The sequence below is a fragment of the Heteronotia binoei genome, chromosome 4 (genome assembly GCF_032191835.1).
Source record: "Heteronotia binoei isolate CCM8104 ecotype False Entrance Well chromosome 4, APGP_CSIRO_Hbin_v1, whole genome shotgun sequence".
In the NCBI taxonomy this organism is placed as follows: Eukaryota; Metazoa; Chordata; class Lepidosauria; order Squamata; family Gekkonidae; genus Heteronotia; species Heteronotia binoei.
In genome coordinates this window covers 21,043,386-21,062,301 of record NC_083226.1, presented here as the reverse complement: position 1 = coordinate 21,062,301, position 18,916 = coordinate 21,043,386, and the positions used below count along the sequence as shown (strand labels likewise).

General features: G+C 49.0%; 1 protein-coding gene across 7 annotated transcripts in view; it reads right to left on the bottom strand.

Annotated features, from left to right (window-relative positions):
• The window catches only part of CHD4 (chromodomain helicase DNA binding protein 4), a 40,180-nt gene extending 22,031 nt beyond the window's left edge, over nucleotides 1-18,149 (bottom strand). For 3 of the 7 annotated variants that reach the window (XM_060236904.1, XM_060236907.1, XM_060236908.1), the window contains exons 1-20: nucleotides 17,997-18,149; nucleotides 16,884-17,065; nucleotides 13,819-13,946; nucleotides 13,469-13,663; nucleotides 13,002-13,120; nucleotides 12,064-12,305; nucleotides 11,710-11,837; nucleotides 11,434-11,569; nucleotides 10,834-11,015; nucleotides 10,481-10,720; nucleotides 8,872-9,075; nucleotides 8,559-8,764; nucleotides 6,664-6,795; nucleotides 5,579-5,675; nucleotides 4,149-4,340; nucleotides 3,858-4,058; nucleotides 2,826-2,963; nucleotides 1,790-1,911; nucleotides 1,082-1,255; nucleotides 590-731 (exon numbers count right to left, since the gene is read on the bottom strand). In XM_060236904.1, the coding sequence (XP_060092887.1) occupies nucleotides 590-731; nucleotides 1,082-1,255; nucleotides 1,790-1,911; nucleotides 2,826-2,963; nucleotides 3,858-4,058; nucleotides 4,149-4,340; nucleotides 5,579-5,675; nucleotides 6,664-6,795; nucleotides 8,559-8,764; nucleotides 8,872-9,075; nucleotides 10,481-10,720; nucleotides 10,834-11,015; nucleotides 11,434-11,569; nucleotides 11,710-11,837; nucleotides 12,064-12,305; nucleotides 13,002-13,120; nucleotides 13,469-13,663; nucleotides 13,819-13,946; nucleotides 16,884-16,992 (3,087 nt within the window). In that variant the 5' untranslated portion in view covers nucleotides 16,993-17,065; nucleotides 17,997-18,149. Of the gene's footprint in view, nucleotides 1-589; nucleotides 732-1,081; nucleotides 1,256-1,789; nucleotides 1,912-2,825; nucleotides 2,964-3,857; nucleotides 4,059-4,148; nucleotides 4,341-5,578; nucleotides 5,676-6,663; nucleotides 6,796-8,558; nucleotides 8,765-8,871; nucleotides 9,076-10,480; nucleotides 10,721-10,833; nucleotides 11,016-11,433; nucleotides 11,570-11,709; nucleotides 11,838-12,063; nucleotides 12,306-13,001; nucleotides 13,121-13,468; nucleotides 13,664-13,818; nucleotides 13,947-16,883; nucleotides 17,066-17,996 lie in introns of those variants that run through there. The other 4 variants (XM_060236909.1, XM_060236910.1, XM_060236911.1 and 1 more) reach the window with 3 other exon arrangements.
• Between the last annotated feature and the right edge of the window lie 767 nt (nucleotides 18,150-18,916).

The following is an 18,916-nucleotide window of genomic DNA, read 5'->3' as shown; positions in this document are numbered from 1 at the left end:
GGCTTATCCTAGAGGGTTCTCCATTTCTTCTGTGCTTGTGTCTCTTGTCTGGGAGCTTTTCCTGCTTTTTGTTGGAATCACATCATTGTGCTTTTACACATAGAAAAATCCTTGTAGCTCCATCAGAGGCAGCAAAACAACAAACAGAAGACCTAACAGAAATTTTTCGAATTCGGGGCCAGTTTACACTAGTCTGAAGAGGAGATCATCAAGTCATAAACTTGCCTCCCTGCTGACTGCATTCAAGCTTGACATTTTCACACAAACCTTAGGTCAAATAGGTGGGGCTTTTTTGTAGAAAAAGCCCAGCAGGGGCTCATTTGCGTATCAGGCCATACCCCCTGATGGTACCATTATTTCTCACAGGGCTTTTTTGTAGGAAAAGCCCAGCAGGAACTCATTTGCATATTAGGCCACACACCCCTGACACCAAGCCAACCAGAACTGCGTTCCTGCTCAAAAAAAAGCCCCGCAAATAGGGAACCAACCAAAAGCTCTATTGCCAAGGTACGCAGACGGCTAACAGAAAGCAGCAACATTTACATGTGTTTCAAGGAACTGGAAGATTCCAGGGAGAGCTGGAACTCACCATGGCAGCCACAGGGAAGAGATAGGGGTGGTTACAGCACTTCTTCAAGTCCATGACTACGTTGAGAAGGGATACTTGATTGCCACCCCCCCGGGCATTCAGTGCCTCAAAGTTCCTTGTCAGAATGTATTTGTAGTACTTCCTATGAAAACACAGTAGACATTCCACTTTCTAATCTCTTCCTCCAGAAGAGATACATTTGCACAACACTCTACCACAGTACTAGCCATCATAGAGTTGTCCCTTTACCTTCCCTCCCCAGCTAATTGCATGGAAGACCAGTACAGGTCCATCTTATTGTTAGGGACAAGGAGAGTGACAAAGGACAGAAGCAGGTGCATCGGAAGTTTTAGGCCCAACCAGCAGTCTGAAACAAACAGTGAAGGAAGGACACCACTTGGCTCCGTCTGATCGGCATCAGGATGCTCCACAAAGAAAGGAGGTAGGCTCAACTCCAGAAAGGGACAGCGTTCCTCCCCACCCCCCACTCACTTTTGCATAGGGCTCAGTTCCACTCGGACAATCAGCTCCGTCTTGGAAGGCATGTTCTTGAAGACATCAGCCTTGAGGCGCCTCAGCATGTGCGGGCCCAGCATGTCGTGAAGCTTCTTGATCTGATCCTCCTTGGCAATATCTGCAAACTCCTCCAGGAAGCCCTCCAAGTTGCTACGAGGAAAATTCAGAGAAATGTTCAGGAAGAGAGAACGGAAAGTGGGAACGGCAAGTCAAGAGCTGTAGTTGGGCACCTTCTGCCCAAGGTGGCACTGCAGGACCAAGGCTGGACTGAAGCGGCAGGTGACCCAGGCAACCACAAGGGGGCTGGGATGGGAAGGTGCACCAATGCAGGCAGGCTATCAACCCAACAGATGAAGCCCCATGAAAACTAAAGGAAACTAAACATACTAAAGGTGTCTCCTATTTAATATACGTTCACTCAGTGATTTTTTGATGCCTGTGAATTTTAGCTGTTCTTTAAAAAGATCCTTGGGTTAGAAGAAGCAATTTTATCTGCATACGCATGGCATGAATAAATTTAGATCCTAGCTTGCACATCCATTGTTTTTATGCAAATCGCAAAAGTGTGTGTGTGTTACTATTCAATAAAGGTTAAACAGATGAAGAAGTGGAAGGGGAATGGGACAAAGCTATTTCTTGGCTGGGGAACCATTCAATCGAGGACCAGGGATATGCAGGACTTACTGAAATCTTTCTGGTGTCAGGAAGTTAAGCAAGTGGAACAGTTCTTCCAGGTTGTTCTGCAAAGGAGTCCCCGTGAGCAGCAGCTTGTGTTGAAGGGAGTATCCATTCAGGACCCGGAAAAACTGTGGAGAGCATTGGAAGGGGCAGGGAAGAAAGGAGAAGGTGGTCAAGGAGCATTCAATTCATTACTGTACGTAAGAGATTGAGCAGGTGGGCAGCTTGAGACAGGGCCTTCTTGACAGTGGCACCTAAACCCTGGAACTCTCTCCCAAGGCGAACTGCCTTTTAATATATTGCTGTCTTCTGCCAGTGGGTGAAGATTTTTTGTTTTGTTTGGTGTTCCTCAGAGATCCCTCCTTTCTCCCCAAAGTTTTAATTGTTTCTGCATATTGTGTTATTTTAGTTCTTGTTTTAATTCTTTCAACAATGTGCTTTTAAGATGAGATTTTATTATGTATGTTTTAATTGGCTAGCCACCTGGGTGGCTCCATCACGGGAGAAAGGCAGGGAAATTTTCTGTAAAATAAACAATTGTTGTCTTTGCTCTCCAAGCAAATTCTCTGCTTGCACATAATCCATTCTATGGAACACGCACTGATTCCCCCAGAGTAACATTACAGGCAACGCAGAGGAACACACATGAGGCTAAAACAAAGTACACAGAAGACCTGGGTTTTTCATTTTGTTTAAATAAGAGCCTACAACAGAGGAACTATGTTTTAAGTACTTCTTCTCTTGCTAGTAAAAATACCCACACAACACTCCGGCAAATTTTAATAACGTTCAAAAGTAAAAGTTCACACAGCAAGTCACTGCGGGGGGGGTGGGGGGACAAAGCTTCCAGAGTAAACTGTTGAGAAGGACACACGTATGGATGGCATCAGTAGTTATGGGAAGGTACACCTTGTCATTTTAACCAACGTTAAATGACAACAGTTCAGGAGATTTCTGATCTAGGCAAGTCCCCCCAGTTTGTGTTAAGAGATGGGAAGAAAGAATCGCAGGTTATCACAGAGCCGAAGGACTATGTTCCTACCTTGGACTGATTATTCTTGAGTCTGTGCGCTTCATCCACTATGAGGCAGGCCCAGTCAATGGAGCCCAGGATGGCCATGTCAATAGTGACCAACTCGTAGGAAGTGAGTAACACATGGAACTTCACAGACGCCTCTTTCTGCAGAGACCACAGGGCATACATTAAGCTTGCAAAGAAAATGAATCAGATACAGGCATCAATTGGGTCAGAACAGAACCCAACTGGGCCAGCAAATCCATCTTTACTGCCAAACACAGGACACAGGTTATTTATTTACACTCAGCCTTTCACCCCAATGGGCCCCATAGTGGTTTACACCGTTAGCCACACAGCAACTTTGAGAGGTGGGTTAAGTTGAGAATGTGTTGCCCAATAAGCTTCTGTAGCAGGATAGTTTTGAATCTGGATCTCCTGGATCCTGACCTGATACTCTAAGCTCAGGCGTGGCCAAACTGTGGCTTGGGAGCCACATGTGGCTCTTTCATTCATATTGTGTGGCTCTTGAAGCCCCCACTGCCCTGCCCCATTGGCCAGCTCAGTTAAGGATTTGTTTCTTTAAATCGCTTCTCCAAGCTAAGCCAGCTAATGGCTTGGAGAATGCATTTAAAGTTAAAGTTGCTTTCTTTCCACTTCTCTCTCACCCATATATCTGCTTTCCTTCCTTCCGGCTTTCAAACATCTGATGTTCATGTCTTGTGGCTCTCAAAATCTAACATTTGGTCTCTGTGGCTCTTATGTTAAGCAAGTCTGGTCACCCCCACTCTAACTACTCAGAAGTATGCAGGGAGGCTCAGTGGTAGAGCATCTGCTTGGTAAGCAGAAGGTCCCAGGCTAAATTCCCGGCATCTCCAACTAAAAAGGGTCCAGACAAGAAGGCATGAAAAACATCAGCTTGAGACCCCAGAGAGTCGCTGCCAGTCTGAGTAGGCAATACTGACTTTGATGGACCGAGGGTCTGATTCAGTAAAAGGCAGCTTCATATGTTCATATGTTAAAACAGGAAGCAAACCCGCATAAACTGGGCATATCTACCTTCATCCTGGAAGCCTTCTTTCCTCCACGTATAGCATTGTCTTCAAAGGAAAACTCGTTCTCACGGATGATGGCCCGGCTGTCTTTGTCCCCCACGTAAGTCACCACGTACATATCCGGGGCCCACATCTCAAATTCCCTTTCCCAGTTGATGATGGTGGACAATGGGGCACTTACTAAGAACGGTCCTTTCGAGTGTCCCTGTGGGCAGATACGGAGATGCTAAGACTGAGGGAAGAATGCATCTGGAAGGGGGTTCAAGGTACACTTCAAGCCACAACAGCAGCTCACCTCTTTGTACAGCGAATACAGGAACACAGCCGTCTGTACTGTCTTCCCCAGACCCATTTCGTCAGCCAGGATGGTGTCGGTGCCCTGGGCCCAGGAGAACCGTAGCCAGTTCAGACCCTCCAACTGGTACGGATGCAAGGTTCCTCCGGTCACATCCAAGTAATCAGGCTGTCGGTCATACTTCACCGTCGGCTGCAGTGGTGGGGAAGAGAAGGAATGTTTCGTTGCGTCTCCTCTAAAGCAGGGGCTATGGCCAAAGCTTGCTTCACTGGCTCAACATGCGAAGTCCCAGTTCAGAGACGAAATAAAACAAACTTGCATCCCAAGCACTATTAAAGAGCTTATACCCTGAAACCAGCCACGGGCAATTCCAGTACTGTTTCGTGTGCATGTACTGTAAAGTGTGATAATGATAAACTGCTCCCTGATCATAAACGATGAGGCACCAGGAACAGTTTGGGGGTGAAGGGAATTACCCATGCAGGGTTCAACCAGCTCAGCATCATGTTTTAACTGGATGCTGGTGATTACATATGTGCCAAACTTGTGTACCTTTGAGCCATACACCACCATTCTGTGGCATGCACGGGAACCAAAAACCCATTTCTACACAACACCAATCACAGACAACAGCATATAGCTATATTTTTTAAGTGTATGCAGGGCCTGGGCCTTCTGTTTGTGACACGTGATTGGGGCGCTGATTAGAATCACGGAGAAATTATTTCCATCTCTTTTTTTAATCCTGACCTTCCACCAGAGAGTTTAGGGTTGCACACACAGCTCCCTTTCAACCAGGGCCAGCAAATCAAGAAGAGTAGTTTTTTATACCCCGTTCATTACTCCCTGAAGGAGTCTCAGCAGCTTATAATCACCTTCCCTTTCTCTCCCTACAATGCCATGTGAGGTAGGTGGGGGTGAGAGCGCTCTGGGAGAACAGTGACTGGCCCAAGGTCACCCAGCTGGCTTCATGTGGAGGAGTGGGGAGTCAAACCCAGATCTCCAGGGTAGAGTCCACCGCTCTTAACTATTACACCATGCTGCTTGGGTGCTGCTCTTGTCCCTTTCCCCGTTCTCTTAGTGCCACAAAAGGCATCACCCCCATTTCTCTCCACAGCCTCCTTCTATGCTTGCTGGGGAGGCACCTCTCAGCAAGAGAAGCTGGCCCGGAGCGGAACTTATCTCCCATGCTGAGCCGAGGCTTCTCCTCTGCAGCTACGCGGTACCAACAAAACTGGCTGGAGGCCAAGTTTCCACAGGATGCATTAATCCACAGGCTTGCCCTGACGGCGTAGTTCTCCCTTCACCGTGAGAGAGCATCTGGACACACCATGGGGCCCCCAGCCCCCACCCTGAAGACACAAACCACACAGCCAATATATGCCTGCTTTCCTTCCAGCAGCTCCCACACTTGGGAAGGTGTAACTTACATCTACAGTTGGTGTTTCTGGGGGCCTCTCCAGTTTCCGCAACTTCACTTTTTTTATCTTCTTGCCGGGTCTTCCTTCTTCACCCCTCATTAACTCCCTGTGAAAAGAGGGGAAAGGGGAAAGAGCACAACACACACAGGCTGATTATTATTATTATTTATTTGATTCATTAATCACCCTATCCCAGCTTGTGCTGGGCTCTGGACAATGTACAAAGAAGGTATAATGCCATGAAACAAATGTACAGAACATTAATTGATGGAAAACTGAAGAAAATCAGACTAAGATGGTGCCCTGTAAGTTTTCCATCCCAGTTCTGGACTACCTGGCCACTTTCTGGGCAGGGGGAAACAGCACAAAATCCAAGAATTATGGAAGGGGAAGGATAGAGGGTGCCATTCAACAGAAAACCGTTGCTGGCCTCAACCAAAAGCATGGCGGAACATCTCTGCTTTACAGGTCCTCTGAAACTGCCTAAGATCCTGCAAGGCCCTGATGGCAACAGGCAGAGAGTTCCACCAGGTCGGGGCCAGAACTAGAAAGGCCCTGGGCATCTCTAGGGCCAAGGATCACCAGCAAGTTGTTATCTGTAGAGCACAAAACTCTCTTAAAAGACATGCAAGAATAGACTCTGATCAGTAATAACACTTGAAGTTGAGAGGAGGGGAAAAGATTATTGCTCTGGAAAAAATCTGTAAAAGACAGAAAATCACCAATCCTTTCAAAGAGAGAGAAAGCAAGCATAAGAACATAAGAACATAAGAGAAGCCATGTTGGATCAGGCCAACGGCCCATCAAGTCCAACACTCTGTGTCACACAGTGGCAAAAAATGTTATATACACACATACACTGTGGCTAATAGCCACTGATGGACCTGTGCTCCATACACTGTGGCTAATAGCCACTGATGGACCTGTGCTCCATACACTGTGGCTAATAGCCACTGATGGACCTGTGCTCCATATTTTTATCTAAGCAAGATCTATTCTATAAAGCAAGCTCTATCCAAGATACCAGTGAAGCAAAAGCATAGCCAATAGAACTCTCACTCATCCTTCCCACAAAAAAACCCTCACATTCTTACCTGTGGTTCCAATACGCCTGCTTGTAGATATCATAATCTTGAATTTCTGCCTCCTCATTTTCCCAAGAGGCCTGGTCATAGGGCAGGTCCCTCCACTTGATCAGGTAGTGAACGTTCCCCTTCTTATCCACACTGGAAGGAGAAAGAGACAAAATGCATGTCATCCAAGAGATGAGAGTGGCCGCCCTGAGCCTGCTCCGACGGGGAGGGCGGGATATAAATAAAATTATCTATAAATAAAATTATCTATCTATCTATCTATCTATCTTTCTTGTTCTCATTCTCCCCATAACGGTGACCAGGGGTCGGTTTGTAGAAAAATAGGTGGTGGAGCTCATCCAGGGATTGTTATGCAGCTGCACCTACTATTCCATGGACAAGGAGATGGAACTCTCAGGAGGAGGAGGTGGAACTTTCAGAAAGGTTCAGGAGCTGTGCGCCTGTGAGCTCCCACTGAATCTGAGGCCTGATGGTGACCCATCTGCCTATGGAAATACAGCAGGCACAAATCTGGCTCATCAGCCTTCAAATTAATAAGGGTGTGGTTTTGACCCTCTTCCTTTGGACGATAGGAGCATCAGCACAAAGTGAAGACATCAAGTGCAAAGAGCTATGTCTCCTACTTTAATGCGTTCTGCCCACACTTGGTAATGATCCCAAGGCTGGGAAGTGTATTCCCCAAGGAGAGGCCTTCCAAAAGGGGCACTCCCGCCCCATATGAACACACACCTTCTCTAATGTGTCTGTGTCAAAATCATTGAATAATACCATCCCATCAAGTTAAGACGTGACAATGTAACACAGTATAGAAATATCATAAACCCCAAAGACTTAGTTCGCTCCTTGCTTCAAAACGGTCTATAAAGCAAAAACCAGGACACACCATAAAAATATGAATAGTATAAGCCCTACAGATAATTCATCACTATATAGTCCGTTTCAGATGAAGTCTTTTTTTCAAGGGTTTAAATATTTTAAGTGATCAAAGACTCATTGTTTTAATGAACTTGCCACTTTCACTGGGTCATGTGCAGCTGCGTTGCTTCAAGAGGAAAATCTCCTGGAGTTTCTCCACTGTCAACTGGTGAAAAATTTACGCCCTATTCACCATGGAGTTAAAAAACTTTACCAGATGCATTTATGGCATAGAACACTGTACCTGTGACTCTTTGTACCACCTTGCTTAAAGAAATGTGTTCAACACGAGCCAGCAAAAGCAGCAAGTTCATTATGAGTCTTTGACTGTTTATGATAATATTTAAACCCTTGAAAAAGAACTTCGTCTGAAACAGACTATATTCCCTGGAGGTTTTTAAACAGAGGCTAGATGGGCCATCTGACAGCAATGCGGATCCTGTAAATTCAGGGGGAAGTATTTGTGAATTTCCTGCATTTTGCAAGGGGTTGGACTAGATGATCCTGGAGGTCCCTTCCAACTCTACGATTCTAATTATCCGTAGGGTTTATACTATTCATATTTTTATGCTGTCTCACAATTTTAGCTTCACAAACTAAAATTGATGCAAGGAGCAGACTAAGCCTTCGAGGGTTGTAATATTTCTATATTGTGTTACATTGCCATGTCTTACATCTTGCTGGAATTGCATGATTTAATGATTTTGACGCAGATACATTAGAGAATGAATTAAGTATATTTATTTACATACAGTTTAGTTTGTTAGGCAACCACCTATTAAAAGGTGTGGTTGTTCCTTTTCCTTTAAAAGCAGAAAGGCAGCACACATTTTAAAAGGTGATTGCATGTGTGCACGCACACAAACACACACCCCAGCGCGTATCTCAGACCTCTCCTTATCCAGGGGCGCTTCCATGTCAAATACAATCAAGTATCAAAGATTTCAAAAGACCGGGGGCCAACTGGATCTCTTCACCACCTGTGGTTGAGAATCCGATGGATCATCATCCACTCTGGCTTGATCCCATAGCGGTAAAAGCGCTCCTCCATCTCTGCAAAGGTGGGGTCCTTGTTCTTGCGTTTGCGGCTCTTCTCTTCCTCTCCCCCGAAATCGCCTGCAGGGGGCTCATCCATATCGTTCTTGCGTTGGTAATTGCGGAACATGACCTGGCAATGCAGCTCCAGCTGAGGCAGAGACAGAAGCAGTTTACATGTTAGAGAAACAACGTAGGTCTAAGTCAATGTCTTTGCTTTGACAGGGGAAGGGAGGAGGAGATACAGCCTTTGCATACCTGTAGTTCAGACACCCACGAACAATGCCAATAGGACATGCCCTGCCATTTGACAAAGAACTGTCGCTCCGGTCTTCCCTCCAGGGGCTTCGGTGAAGGAGCGTTTGGGTCTGCGTCAGCTGGCCGTGGCACAGGTGTGGGTAGAGGGGGCTGCCCCCATTTCCAAGTCAAGATCTTCTGCACCTTGCCTTTCATAGGTGGGCACTGCAAAGAGATGAAAGTGTTAGGAACACTTCCCACATTCTCTTGCCTCCATTCTCACAAGAACATCCCTGCTGAATCAGACCAGTGGTTCATCTAGTTCAGCGTCCTGTCTCACACACCGGCCAACCAGTTCCTCTGTGCACCCAGCAACAGGACACAGAGGCTGAGGCCTTCCCCTGATGTTGCCTTCTGGCTCTGGGATTCAGAGGTTTAGCGTCTTAGAATGTGGAGGTTCCCCTCCGTCACCATGGCTAGAAGCCATTGATAGACTTATTCTCCATGAGTCTATCTAATCCCCTTTTAAAGCTGATAAGTTACTTGCTTAAGATGTCAGATACGTTCATTGCAGGTATAAGCATCTGGCAAGCTTTGTTAGTGGTTCCCATTACTCTAATATTTGGAGCTCAAATTTATACTCCCTTCTGAGATCCTATAAGCAGACGCAAGCTCTAGAATCTTGAAGACCTATCCAGACTCACTCAGAAGGTAAACTACTACCGTGCTTCACTTCTGAAGTCCATAAGCAAATGTCCTAAATCTCTATCTCAGACAATTACGAGGAAAAAACAACCCTGTGCTTTTTAATTTTAAGTTCCTGACAGTTTCGCATGAACAGCTGCATCTGCCACATACATCTCAAAGAGCAGCCCAATCCTGCCTACTGTTCCTCAACACAATGACATCCTGCACCAAATTCACACTCCTATTTCGTTCACATTTTTAGAATCTAAGGCTCCAACTGCATTTTTGCTACAGCTTGTAAGTGATCCTGTAGTTCACACCCGAGAGCACAGCTTTAATTGCTTTTTTAAAAATCAGGTAAACAATTCGCAAAAACTAGTTGCCATTGACACCAAACAAAATCTGTAAGCAGGAATCAGCAATACTCTCTCTAAGCTGTGGAGTCTTGTGAGCAAAAATTCTACTTTGTGAGCTACTGGCATTGAAGTTGTGAGCTGCTGCATAAATTAGCTTGCTCTGGGGCCATTTTTCCTGAGCTTAGCCAAGGGCTAAAAAACTGTGAGCTAACTCACTAACTCAGCTTAGAGGGAACACTGGTTAGGAGTACAAAAACGTCATCTGCGTTCAGAGCCCGAACCAAAAGTTTCAGGAGGGCAACCAAAGTTCGTCTGCAGCAGAACTACATTGGAATCACCTTAAGGACCAATGCGACTTCAAGAGCATAAGTTTCACAAGATTCAAAGCCCCCTTCTGGCTCTCAAAAGCTCATACCCTGGAAATCTTGCTGCTCTTTTCAGGTGCTACTGGACTCAAATCCAGTTGATCCAGAAGAGCCATCATACGCTTCTAACGCAGAACCTGACTGTGAGAAGCCTAGATTACAAAGCACCTTTACTTGTGGGGCTTCCAATGTCACCATTTACGAAGGAGTGCAAGGACTCACAGTACAGCGCGGGCAAAGCCACTCTCCATTGGGAATCTCTGGCAGAGGGGGATTCAGGCAGTGGATGTGGTAGGAAGAAGGGCAGGCATCGCAGCAAAGCAGCTCCCCTCCGTCTTTGCAGACACGGCAGAACTCCATGTGGTGATCGTCCTCCTCCTCAGCGTCCCCCACAACGTCCTCCATGGCTTCCTCGCCCTCTGAGTTGTCGTCCTTGGCTTCCCACTGGATGCCCTCTTTCTCCTGAAGGTGGGAACGGAAACTGGTCAGGACGAGGAGCCGAGAGCCCCAGCGAGCACTCTCTGCCTGCCGCTTGCCTTGTCTGCCTGCTGGCTAACGTAGAACTGAGAACTCACACAGTGCGGGCAGCTCCACTTGCCCTCTGGCGCTTTCTCCATATCTGGATCCAGACAAACCATATGGTAGGCACGAGGGCAAGTGTCACACAGGATGATCTCTCCCCCCTGTTGGCACACCTCACAGTAGTCCTGGTGGTCTGTTTCGTATCCATCAACGGTGGCAGCAGAATCCTCTTCTCCTAGAAGGGAAGGGGAAGCGGGCAAGGCATGATGCAGCGGGCATGAGCAGCAAGTCCTTCATGCAACAAAGAGAACACCAGAGCTCTGCTCTCCGCGGCATGAGGAAGGCTCAAGAGAGTAAAAGTTCAGACAGCTATAGCTGCAGAGGTGGCAGTCCGGAGTGTGGGATTAGATCCCAATCAACATCAAACTGGCTGTGGTACACAACAGATAAAAGGCCTCAAGAAACCTTGAGGATTTCCCCATAATGCCTGCCCCGCGCTGCAGGATTTACCCCATGAAAGACCCACAAATTGTTTTAACACAATTCACGTTTTTCCCACAACCATCAAACTTTTACATGTCTGTCCTCAGTGCCACAAGCAACCATGAACCCACCTGAACACACCCACCCACCATCTATACCGGTGCTCATACCTTTCTTTTTCTTCTTCCCTGCTCTCATTTTCTTGCGACTGCGGCTACTCCGACTGGTGGACCCATCAGACACAGAGTAGCTGTTGATGCTGGCGTCGTCAAAGTCCGACTCAACATCCAGGTCATCCTCCTCACTCTGAACCACAGAGAGAGGAACAGGTCATGGGAGACCAGCGTGGCACCCCTTGGCCTCCCAAATGCCACGTCCTCCAGGAGGGCCTAGCGGGCAGGAACAAGCTCCCTCCCTCTGCGCTCCCTTACTAGAAGAAAACTCACAGATGATCTTTTACGCTTGGAGCCAAATCCTCCCAGCTTGATTTTCAAGGGAGCCACCTTCTTGGTTTTGGGCTTTTTGATGTCCGGGACACGAGGACTGGGCTTGGGTTTCTTCCGGGCGTTGGGACCTAAGAGACAGGCCACCACCACTCCATCATTAAGTATCACTTAAGAGCTCGTAGCACAAGCCACTGAAAAGCAGGCCACAGGAGGGCGTTGGCTAAAAGAGACTTTACAAGAGATGACCAGCAAGGTCTCAAAGCGTCCTCTATACCACCTTTGGTCAAAGTGGCTAGAAGGAGGGACGAGCAGAGAGCTAGATACTTTAACCTTCTGTGCACATGCTGCTCTCACCTTTGCCCTCCTTGGTCTTGGCCTTTCGGAGAGGCACTTCCACGGGGGGCTGAGGCAGGACCGTATCCACGTTTGCCACCATGCTCTCCACCACAGCTACCGCAGCCGCAGCGGCTGCAGCCACGGATGCTCCAGAGCTCCCTTTGAAGGGGTTGTTGGTGCTGAACTCTCGCCACTTGGCCCCCAGCACCATCATCATTTTTGAGACAGCAATTTTGGGATTCTTGGCAGCAATAAGCGGTCTGGAGGGGGGAAGGAGAGAGGGGGGGAAGCAGTTATTTACTAGGTGCTGCTGACTTCTCAGGAAGCTTCATCCAAGTTAAGACTCACTTCTCAAGAAAACTAGCTACCTTATTCCCATAACTAACTGCAAACAAGTTTACATGGGGGAAACGTTTTCATTTGCGAATGCTGAAGTGTTTGTTTATTGCATTTGATTACACTTTTTCAGCCAAAAACACTGCCTTGCGAACAACTTACAGAAATTGTCAGCTATAACATCAATCGCAATTGAAATGTAATTTCTTCAAGTTTCTTAAGCTTTGGGTTTGCCGTAAGTGATAGATCTCTGGTCATCAATTGCTTTGTTGGCTGCATTTCAGTCTTTCCCTCCTCTACTAACTACAGTCTCAGGGAATCTGCTACATTTAAAGTACCAGGTCTTCTTAGGGTGCCTTGTATTTATATAGCCGTTTCCCCAAAACATCAAGAGTGCTTCACGCACATTATCTCAGAATGTCTTCAAAAGTAGGCCAGCACCATTACAAACACCTCATCCTCCTTTTGCAGTTGAGTAGCTAAGCTTGCCTATAGATTCCTGACAAATGCACAATGGAGCACCAAACAGCAATTTGCCTCGCAGTACACACTTGTAACGCCCACACTCCACCAACTCTCAGAGCATTAGGTCCAGAGATCTAAATGCTGGAAGAACTCACCTGACGAACTGGCTGAAGGCTTTGTAGTTGGTGAGAGTGCGGTAATCTTCTTCTGTGAAAACGTGGTCAATGTCCTCCATGCCCCAGTCCTCTAGGAGCTGAGCGGAAGACTTGGGCTCCTGTTGAGATGGACAAAGTTGGTAGCAAGAGAGAGCGAGCGAGCATAACTTCCATAAGCAGACTTTCCCAGTCATGAGCAGAACACTTGACAAGGAATGGAAGGGTTGGAAGAGGAGGTCCAGGCAGAAAAATGAAGAACATGAGACACCCAACATCTAGCCCCTCCCCCCACAACCAGGACTGTACCAAGATGGAAAAACCCAACCCAGTTTCAGTGGTACCTTGAATCCCAGCCCTCCACAACTACTTTTCGGTAGGCCAGCAAGGGGAAGAGGAGAGCATCAGCAGGGCAATGGAATTGCTCGTCCCAGGAGCTTTGTGGGGCACTTAAAGCATTTCCCCCTCACCTTAGAATCGTCATCCTCTTCCTCTTCTTCCTCTTCTTCCTTGCGCTTAGCCTTGCTCTTCTTCTCCTTCTTAGGTCCCAGTTTCTTCTTCTTCTTCTTGCCGGGGGTGTAATCGCTTCCTTCGCTGTCCGAGCGTAGCAGCACCTCCTCTTCCTCCTCCACAAACTCATTCCCTTCACCGGAGCTGTCACCAAGCTAGGAGGTGGAAAGAGAGAGCAGAGAGGAATCTGAGCATTCCGCTGGCTCTCTTCCCTTGCTCTTGCCCCAAGGACACCAGACTCGGCATGCAGACCCATCCGCACAGCATGACCCTTTCCTCCCCCTACATAGCCCTGGCTCTACTCCCTCACCTCTTTTTTCTGTCGCTTACTGAGCTTGGGTACTTTGGGTTCCTTCTGTTTCTTGGGCTTCTTCTTCTTTTTAATTTTTGGCATCTCTGCCTCAGATAACAACTCTTCTTCTGGCTCTTCTTCAGGTTCTAGGGGGAGAATAAGTACAAGAAGTTGGGGGAGATGACAACTAATTTCCCAAAGCCCACATAATGCATCAAACCCCACAGCCATGCCATTAAGCCGGACTGTGCACTGTTTACATTGTCCTGATTCTGCCTCACCAGTCTATCAAACCCCATCATGCAACGGTGCTCCTCAGCATTTTAACCCCCCTCCACCTTTCTTCACTTTTTGCTACTGCAAGGGATACCAGCGACACCAATAATCTATTCCACTGTGCCAAGATCTTCACTCACAGCCTCCTCCTGCTGCTTGACTTTGTAAATTATACTAGCAGTCCAATACTGGTAAAGGAGTGGAGTATGATCTCTTTCATTCTCTCTTTAAGAGTCTCACTTAAGGAGTTTCCCCTAAAAGAAAGCAGCAGATCTTCCTGCATTTGCTCCTTCCCAAACCAGACTGGGATGACAAAACAGTAGGGGCAGCACAATCTCTAAAACCTCAGGTGAATCACCAAGTGTCCTTTGCCCAAAGATACTCATCCAGGTCTTGGCAGAAGGAGGAAGCTCCACCTCTCTTCCAATCATATCTCTTCCCTCAACACAATCTTTCTCCCTTTCAGTGTCTTGTGCCTCCATGAAGGATCAACCATAGTTTGAGAACAGCCAGCCTACAGCTCACAAGCTCTGTTGTCCACTAAGAACTTACAAGCAGCCCTGCTGGATTAGACCAGTGGTCCTCTGGTCTAGCATCCTGTCTCATACAGTGGCCAACTGGCTCTTCTGGAGGTCCAATAACAGGGCACAGAGGCTGAGGCCTTCCCCTGATGTCACTTCTTGGCGTTGGTATACAGAGATTTACTGCCTCTGAATTTGTGGGCTCCTACCAGTCGCCATGGTTAGTAGCCACGGAGAGACCTATTCTCCAAGAATCACTCAAATCCTCATTTGCCATAAATTTCATGTGAAAAAAACTGAACTAACAATGGGTTTTCAGAACAGGAAAGTTATAAACCTCACTTGTGGCATTCAACACCAAGCCACTGCCGCTTCCAAATGAAAATTATCTGAGATTATACAAGTGGGGGGAGAACCCAAGAGTTCAGCAGCGATTTTTTGAAGGGAGGAAGTGGTCAAGCTCTCCATCTCTCAGCACTCCTGGAGGGATTTTTTTTACAGCAAACTCAGCCAGCAGCTGGCCATACTCCCCATCCTACTGAGACAGTCGCCTTCCATTTCAACGCCAGGTGCCTATTCAGGTGCCAGCCGCAGCAATCACCTCCTCTTTATGCAAATGCAATCTTCAAACTCAGTTGCTTCTCACCCCCCCCCAACGCGGCACACGTCACTCCTCACCCCCGCAGACCACACTCCCATCTGTTCTCCCCCCACCCCCACAAGCCCAGAGGGGCACAGCCAGCCGGCGGCTTCCTTTGTGACAGGATCCACAGCAACCAGCCATTCTCCCTCTCCCCTCCCCCCCCATCAGCTAGCCACCCCCGCCCATTTCACTCAGCCGGAGTCAGTAGCTCTCCCTCCAAGGGAAAATGGCCTCCTAACCACAGGCGCTGGGCAGGATGGGGGAAAGCCACAGGTCACGGCAGCTTGCTGCAACCCGAAAGGCGAGGAGCGGAGGGGAAATTGGGCCGGGTGGAGGCCTGCATTCCCTAACCGGCAAATGTATCCTGTGCCAGAAGTATTTCCCTTGCGTTTCCTCCTCCAGCATGGCTTTCCCATCCTCTGTCCTCCCAGACTTGCCGGCTCAGATGCAGATCCAAGCACCCTCCCTCAGCTCTTCTGCTAGGCCTTCTGATATCCAGCAGCAGGACTAACCCTGGCCTCCTTGGAATGCTTTCTGGCCTACAAAACAGACTACCCTAACAATCCACATCCCTAAATTTAAGGACCAACGAGTGAGCAATTACAATAAAATCACTATCAATGACAGTACAAGAAGCACTCCTAAATCACCTCTGCTGCCCTCAACCTCACTCAGCAGAAGGCACCTCCGTCTGACAACCGATCTCAATCACTGCTGAGGATGACCAGAGCCAAAAGAGGTGGGGTAAAAGACATATCCCCTCCCCACCACATTGAGCAGGCCTCCCCATCATGCAAAGGCAGAATTATGGTGAAGAAAGACCCACAAGAAACAACACAGGGTGCGGCTGGGGAGAAAAAGTGGGTCACGGAGTAGCCCAGGGCACAGATTGCTTTGGACAGAGAATATCTGAGCTCTTAAGTGAGCAAGAGAGGAAGAAAGTCAGGCTGCATCTTTATCTCATGCTCCCTTCAGCAGCCTTAAATTTGGGCTCCCCCCCCCCCCATCCACAATTGTCCCCTTCTCTCCATCACCAACACATGCTATGTTCCCACCCCCACATCTAAGAAATTAACATCACATTTAGGAAATGGACACAAGCGAGAAGAGAAATGCTTTTCTGCAACACACACGTGGGTTCCTAGTAAACAGAACTTTTCCTTGTGTAGCGTCTTCCTGCATCCACTAGTCAAACTGAAGGAGAACACACAGGCTACAGAATAGCAAGCCGCCTGTTTGGAACGGTTGGGAAGAAAAGTCTCTCTAGGTGGGAGGGGGGGAAGGGAGGGCCAAAGCAGGAAGCGACAGAAATAGACCAGGCAGGCAGCAGCTAGTATGCAAGTGACAGTAGGCAGCGATTCATCAGAAACCCCAAATGAAAAGTTCCAAACAATTTTTTTTATTCCACAGCCTCCAACCCCAGACCCAAACTTTGGGATCTTTCGCAACAAGAGGTAGCGATATCAGAAAGCGCTGCAAACCCAGAGGGCCTTGCTGACCAGTTCACAAGGCCAAGCAACCTCCTTCAGGTCCAGCCCCATTACAAGGACCTTGGCTGGTGCAGTGTGATCCTGCTGACACCTCTTTTGTTCCTTGCTTCAGTCATCCCTCTCCCCCCCCCAAAGAAGTCACAGGAGCCTCACCCTGAGGGGTACCCTGGTGCTGGTGGATGCTGTTGTTCATCAGGATCTCCATTTCCTCCTCATCGCTGCCGGCGGAGCACGGCGATGGTGATCCGATGCCCGAAGCCATGGCCTGCGATTCAGAGGCTCAAGCAGCGCCCGCCACCCCTTGGCACCTCCTTATTGCCAATGCCAACGATGCGCTGGGGGGGGGGCACGGAAAAAGGAGCGGAAAAGTCACGTTAGAAGCAGCAGCCCCAAAGAAGCCAGCAGCCAAAGAGGGCCCAACGATACAGAGGATCTCCCCCAACCACAAATACTCATCCCCCCCCCCTCCTCTGCTGTCAATTACCCCCATCACAAAATAAGTGGACGGGAAGGCCGGCTTGGGGACTTCCAGTTCTCCTATGTAACCTGCAGCTAGATAAAAGCTGTGCAAAATGGGGGGGAGAGAAGAGAAACCTCTACCAAAAACATCAAATCATCGAAAACACCTAAACTTACCACTTTGAGGCTCCCTGTTTTGAAAACGGGAGAGTTCCCCTTTCAGATTTTAAGCCAGGCTCTGGCTGGGGCGGGGGTGGAGAAGAGTTGGGGCAGGAGATTTCCCAAAAGGGTTCAAGGTTTAAACAACTAACCCCCCCCCCCCCCCACAAAAAAGGGCCAGGGAAAGAAAGGCCAAGGGAAACCTCACCCCCGCCTGAGTGGGCAGGAGGCAGAAGTCCAGCCCAGACTGGAGGGGGGCGGGGAGAAAGAAGAGGAGGAGGGGGGGGAACTGCAATGGGGGGAGGCATTTCTGAGGGGCACAGCGAAGGGACAGGGACCCTCGTGGGGGGGGCTTCCCTTTCCCCCTAGAGATGTGGGGAGGGGAGAAGGGGGTGGCGGCCGGGGGGGGCAGATGAGACACACGCCCCCCCACACGTGTCTCTCTCTCGGAGGGGGCGGCCGTTGGAGGCGCCCCCACGTGTCTCGTAGAGGGGCGACGGTTGGAGCCCCCCCGCGGATTGGGGGAGGGGAGGGGAGGGGGGCGCTTGAGGCCCCTCCCTCGGGGGTTGGGGGGCCTCCCAGTCCTCCCCCTTTTTGACTTTCTCCCCCGCCCCCCCCCCCGGTGCTTTCTTTCTCCTCCCCCCTCACCGGACTCGGGGCGTCCCGGCTTCTTATTTCTCGACGCCGCTGAAGGGAAAATGGCTCCGGCTCCGGCGCCGCCTCTTAAAGGGGGGGGAGGGAGAAAAAAAAAGGCAGCCCCGGCCAGGCCCCTCCCCCTTTCACCCCCCCACACTCACTCCCGCCTCCATCCCATAATACGCCCGGCGCCATGGCGACGGGGCCCACCCCCGTCACCTCAGCAAACTCCCCCCCCCCGCCGCGCGCGCCACCTTCAACTGAGGCATCCCATAATACTTCTTTCGACACCCTCCTCCTCCCCTCCCCCCCCCCGCCGCGCGCGCCTCTGCCGCCACAGAACTCCCAGCCCGGCGTCCCGCATCCCATAATAATCACCTCCCAAAACATCCCATAATAATCCCGACTAGTGACCGGCCAGTCATACATTCTCTTTCTTTCCCTCTTTCTTTCTCTCTCTTTCTCTCCCCCCCCCTCACGGAAATATCCCATAATAACCCGCCCTTACTCATACATACCACAATAGTCACCCTAACCCCCCCTCAACCCAGGCATCCCATAATAATCGCATTCTCTCTTTCCTTCCCCCCCCCTCCTCGTCCTCCCACAGGCACCGGTCTCACTGCCCTGAGCATCCCATAATAGTCATCACCTTCCCCTCCCTTCTTCCTCCCCTCTCCCAGCCAGTCCCCCATCACTCACTGAGACATCCCATAATAACCAAACACACACACACACTTTTCTCTCGGTTGCCAAGTCTGGCATCCCATAACAAGCGCTCCTCCCTTCCCAATCTCTCTGAAATATTCCATAAGAGCCCCCCCCTTCCAGAACTGGTATCCCATAATAGTCACACCCAAGACATCCCATAATATGACCCTTTCCACCTCTCCCTCCTCAGAGAGGCATACCATAATAGCTCCCCGCCCCCC